We start from the raw sequence: 6,000 nt of genomic DNA on the forward strand, positions 1-6,000 counted from the left end.
CAAATTTCCCTCATCTATGTGGAAAAAAATGTTTCTATTAAAATAAAGATGAAAACAAAATACAAATTATTGAATCACTGTTTTGCAGATGACTTCCAGATCTACTTATGAAATGCTTTTAATGCTGGGAGAACTTTATTGGTGATTAATGGATAAGAGCTTTTCTAGCAGTAGCTCTTAAAAACAGTCTCTCACAGTCTATAAGAAGCTTAGATGATGTTAAATCTCTTAAAAATTACCAGTTTTCTTGGGCCTCTCATTCAGGTGAGCTATAGTTACAGATCAGTTATGTTATCTTTGTTTTTTGTTTTATAGTTTTGTTTTACCCTGTTTTATTTCTCACACTTTTACTATTTTATTGCTTATTTGTTTAGGTAAAGTAGCTCTGTAACTTTGTGGTGTGTAATAAAGCTATTATACACAGAGATGGATTGATATGGAATCACAAATAGCTAAAATACTCCAGTAGTTTCATAGCTTATGAAAAATCCCTTAATATTTTACAAACCTATGCCAAGGTCAGCACCTTTTCTTGACATCTTGTCTGTCAGCCAAGCAGAGAAGTAAGGCCCCAGCCCTGCAAGCTGTGTGCTGGAGAACGCCGGACAGCTTGTGTCTGTCATGAACAGTTATGTGCACACTTCTGATTGCTTGGGAAGCAAGCCAAAGCTTGCTGCTGTGCCATGAATGTGAGGTGGTATGGATGAGATGTTGCTTGCAGAGAAGTGTGGAGAAAACAACATCTTTCAGGCCTACACACTGTGCCAGAACACTGCATATCCACATTTATAACAGATCAATTCTTTTTACTGAATCTTGTCTTATTTAGTCTCTATCATTTTCAGGGAACAGCAATGTACCTGTTTGTTGTCCTTTACAGTAAATGAGTTATATTGGAATACACGAGTATGCATTGGGTTTCATGTATGAGCTACTAGTTCAGCATCTTCTTCAGAATGGAAACCAATACTGTACTTGTGTGAACCTGGCTCTGAGACTCTGTTCACTTATTCCAAGTTGTATGCTTCTTATGAAAAAAAAAAAAAAAACAAAGGCAAAAAAAGCAAACATCCTGAAACTAAAACAAGTAATGCATATAATATCTTTGCATATGAGTCAATAGCATCTCAGCCTCCGGTGAATTTGGTTCTGACTATATAGAAAATATGAATCTTCAGAAAAGAGTTTTGCACTTTTCACCGAGGGAAATATCCAGTCAAATTCAAAATGAGCCCTCTAACTCCTGAGACAGAAAAACAATAACAATTTTAGGTAATAAACCAAAAAGTCAATTCTGCTTTATGTTATACAGAACAAGAATACATCCCCATTCATTTCTGTTCAAATATTATCAATGTTGCATCTTACGTTTTGAATAAGGTAAAAAAATAATTTCAGATTTTTTTTATAAGCATCATATCTGTTTTATTTTATAGAGCAAGTCACGACATCTTGTTTGAACTGCTTGCTAGCCAACCACAGTCGTTAATTATGAAATGAATGACCAAACCATCGAAAGTGCTGCACATAATGTGTGGAACATTTATCAATATTGGTTGTAAAAAAAAACTAAAAAAAAACTTTTTAAAGTACTGAAAATAGTAAAAATGTTAAATTCAACTATTTGGTAACAAGAGTAAATCATATTGTTATGCAGGATGTTAAAAATGATATTAAAATTTTATATTATTCAACTCCATTAGGGCTCAAATAATTGTCAAACATTATTTTTACTAAGATGTTATATTTGCACATTTGTTTACTTACTGGTCTTGTAACCTTTCTTTACTTATTGAACATTTATCTGCCCCATGTGCAAAGGTTCAATCTGCAGAATTTATGTATTATTGCACTTTAACAAACCACAGCAAATAAAAACTGTGGTAATAAAGTACCACAGTTATATGTAATAAAGTACATAAAAACCTTTCTTCTCCAAAATTGCCCAATGTTCTTTGGGTAAATAAAACCAAAATGTAAAGTTGAGTGCAGGCTGCTTAGATTCACAGCTAACTTGTGTACTCGTTATGAAAGCTACAAAGTCATACAGTTATTGAGTTAAATGAATTTAACTCAATAACTGAAGATGGCAAAGATCATCAGCGGTTATTTGGTTCACTCTGGTGTAATTATCTGTGTGTGTTTTGTTAGGTTAAGCATTTTCTATTTACTGTTCCAGGTTGTAGCCATATCCTGTAATGATGTCTCTATCTTAGTTTAGTTTTAGCCCATTTATGTAATTTTTTTGTTCATGAACTATCCTTTCTTCAAATCCTCCCTTTCCACCTCTGCTCTTATTTCCTTCCCTGTATCCTTTCCCTGGTTTCAGCCCACCTTTGTGTTGTGTAACCCCTTCTGTGCCTCCCATCCTTTCTCTAGTTTCTTCTCCAAAACCAACTTTTTTCTAGTCTCCCGTTGACATTTGAAGGAGAGTGGGGATTCACTCAGCTGACAAAGGGAGAGTCAATGACGTCACCGCAGGCATGATACACCAGCATCTGCACTGGTCTAAAAATACCCACCACAGGGCACACACAGCCAGTCTGCAGCTGCACTCAGCATTTATTTCCACCTCCACGCTCTACTGAGATGGCCCAGCTTTTACTCATCTGGGGCTTGTGGGCACGCTGGGCTACATGCTGCTTAGCTAAAACTTAACATCTGTGATGTGTTTGGAGCTCTGACTTAAAGAACATACATGTATGAGTGGTAGGCTTATTAAAGGAAACAGTGGAGCATGTATGGATTGTTTTGACAACATGTTTAAAATACTAATAGCAAATATACATTTTTGATATAGATATATGTTTATATATATCTATATATAATTGTGTGGGATTGCTGTAGGGTCAACATCAAAATGAACGTAAATATCTACTGTTGCCACATGCCCATCCACGACAGGTGCGTGACTCGATAGATTTAGTATTTTTTATCAATCTGACTGGATGATCAGATTGAATTTTCTCTGTAAAGTACCTTAAGGTGACATGTTAATTATATGTAGATAGATATGATCAATTGAGCACATTCTTCCAAGCCTTCTTAGTACATACAGTTAGTGTGATGCTTCTGCATTTTTAAAAGCTGAAATACAAACTATTATCAGTGGCTGTTGGATAATATCAGCAATTTGTTTTCATGTTACATCATTTTATTTATTTTCATAAAAAGGGATCGAGTAGTTCCCCCAAGTTTCCATAATTTGATGTGAAATATATGGTTATACTAAAGAATTTGTTTTTCATTTGCAGTGTTTTTATATATTAAACATGGTTTAGCTATTAATTGCTAAAAAAAATTCAATACACTTGTTAGATACAAGAGTGGTAATAACTTTTCTGTTGGTAATAATGCATTAATATTATAGTTTTTATAACCTGAGCAAATCAGGTATTAATAAAAGCATTACATATATTCCCCTAAGTGTGTTTATGCATTCATATATATCTTTTTGTATGATTTTTTCTTTTTAAATATAATACTAAAAAGTGATAATCCACTTTCTAGGTATGTGGATATAATGATAATAATAATAATAATAACACAAAATCTTGAAATTTCTCCTCATTTGTGCTTCATCTTCACCATCTTCTGTGCTCTTATTTTGACAGTTGATGCCCCTTAATCGTCTCTTTCCTTTTATGCTCAGGTTTAGAATGACAAAATACTAAACCATTACACCAAAAAAGTTTCATTTTAAAATCAACCCCATGTGTTCTGTAAACTTCCTGTACTGATTTGATGTATTTGAACATGTTCCTAAAACCAATGTTCATTTTCTGAATCTTTTTCTGTCTTCTCTCTGCCTGTGTGTTAATGTCTGTCCCATCTGTTGATGGTTTGGCATATAACTAGAGAAGTGGAACAGGCAAGTCTGTCAGACTTGGAGATCATCTCCCAGCCGGTGGAGGATGAGAACCAACGCCTGGCTCCTCCGGTCCAGCTGGTGAGCTTTGGCTACAGAGATCTGCCCCTTGCAGCTCTGGACCTGTCACTGGCCGGTTCTCAGCTGCTGTCCAATGCAGATGAAGACGAAAACCGGGAAGGGTAAGTTAAGGACTGTAATGTATATTTGGTAAAAGACAAGTGATGACATGTAGTGATCTGATATTGATTCATGCTCCTTGAAATTTCTTTTTCATTTACAAGACTCCATCCATCCATCCATCCATCCATCCATCCATCCATCCATCCATCCATCCATCCATCCATCCATCCATCCATCCATCCATCATTATTTATAGATTTTCGTTGTTAATGCTGATGTGGCGCTGATGTGACAAAATGTGAAAAAAATATATGAAAAGTTAAGGCCCTAGTAATCTTCTGTTAACTATTTTGCTATTTAAGTCTTTTTTTAAAGTTTTACTCCTAAACATTTAATTATGTTCTTTGTGTTATTATTGTATAAAAGGAACTAGATAACAACTTTTCCTTTGTCTAGCACATTTTCTTTAGCTGTTTACACTGACACTGCTATTTTAAGCACAATTTCCACACAAAGATATGCTGCAAAATCTTCTATCACTGATCAGCATCATGAGCTCTGGGTCCAATCCTGGTTTTACTGCTTTGTTTTTTGTTTCTTTGTATTTTTTTTCTTTGCACTTTAAAAAGCTGGTATTATATTAGGTGGATAATTTACCATTAGATTTCTTTTTAAGAAAAAAAATTAGACTTGCTAAACATTGCTAAACAAATATTTATCTCATCACAATGACCTGATTGCCCTCATTGCCTGTTGGCTAATTTTAGAAAAATCTAACGATGTTTTCATATTTTTTTGTGTAAATGAAGATGAAGTAATGGGATAACTATCCACAATTTAACAAGTGGGACTCTAAAGAGTTGAAGCATTGATAAGTCTGGAAACAAAGCTGGCCTGTTACTTTAATGAAGGCAAAATGTATTAATCATTTTTTCTTGCAGGTTAAAAATGCAGCATTCTCCTATATAACAGGTTCTAGTAATTACAGTGAAACGGCTCACTGAGCTGAAGTAGTGTTCAGAGCCTGTCATCTTTCCTCAAGGCGATTACATTGACTAAATTATCAGACTTTGGGAAAAACAACAGTAGCATGCCACTCATCCCCTGTCTTCCTTATCTACACATACAGCCCTGTTGAAGAGGTGACCACCTTTTAGTTTCCCAGAGTAGCCAGTCAGTGAAGAACCAGACTGATGTCTTCATCATCAGCAGTGCTCTGAAGAAACCTGAAGAGACAGCAGCACAGCTTGTGTCGGTCTTAGCAGAAATTTTTCAAAAGTTAGCTTGCAGGGGTCATACGGTGGATTAGCATTATTGATTTAACATGTCAGCACTGTATAATGACCAGATAAGGCATTTTTCAGCTGATCTTTTACAAATGTTATCAGAAATCCATTTAACTTCCCTTGAAAAGTCATGGCTACTATCATGCGTACTGCATTCATTTGTTTATGACGTAGATTCCTAACTGTTGCAGTAGTTCCTGCGGCTGTGCTTAGAAAAACTAATTTATGCTACAGATCAACCAGGAGCCACCCTCTCCAAAGAAATTTTGACTCATAATCCACTGCGTCAGTTCAGCGCAGAAAATGCAATACCATCATAGATAATGTGTTAAGGATCTGCAATACTCTAGGCTTGGTTTACTTCCGAAGAACTTGGTAACCTTGTTACAGCATGATGAACTCTTTGAAATTCACTAATCTTTAGATACAAATACTCTATGGTGGCCTCTGAGGATAAATTGTAATCATCTTTGGGCTCTTTATCATGTAATTAAGAACATTTTAACAAAACTAAATAGATTTGTTTTTAAAAAACGTTAAAAAATCAGTCTGGTGGACTGCTTTTTCAATTCAAAATGTTAGAAATGGCGTTAAGTTCGCAGCTTTATATAGTAGCCCAAAAACTTATTTTGGATTAGAAAATAACAACCCTAACACCCTAACGTAACATGGAAAACTTTCATGGTGGAGAGGAGAGGAGAGGAGAGGAGAGGAGAGGAGAGG

The 6,000-nt window shown here is 35.2% G+C and overlaps 1 protein-coding gene across 2 annotated transcripts in view; it reads left to right on the forward strand.

Annotated features, from left to right (window-relative positions):
- The window catches only part of LOC107082764 (transmembrane protein C15orf27-like), a 46,459-nt gene that overhangs the window by 8,528 nt on the left and 31,931 nt on the right, over window positions 1–6,000 (forward strand). For both annotated transcript variants that reach the window (XM_015371601.1, XM_015371600.1), the window contains exon 3: window positions 3,859–4,050. In XM_015371601.1, the coding sequence (XP_015227087.1) occupies window positions 3,859–4,050 (192 nt within the window). The remainder of the gene's footprint in view (window positions 1–3,858; window positions 4,051–6,000) is intronic.

The sequence above is a fragment of the Cyprinodon variegatus genome, unplaced genomic scaffold (genome assembly GCF_000732505.1).
Source record: "Cyprinodon variegatus isolate N-32 unplaced genomic scaffold, C_variegatus-1.0 Scaffold61, whole genome shotgun sequence".
NCBI classification, from domain to species: domain Eukaryota; kingdom Metazoa; phylum Chordata; class Actinopteri; order Cyprinodontiformes; family Cyprinodontidae; genus Cyprinodon; species Cyprinodon variegatus.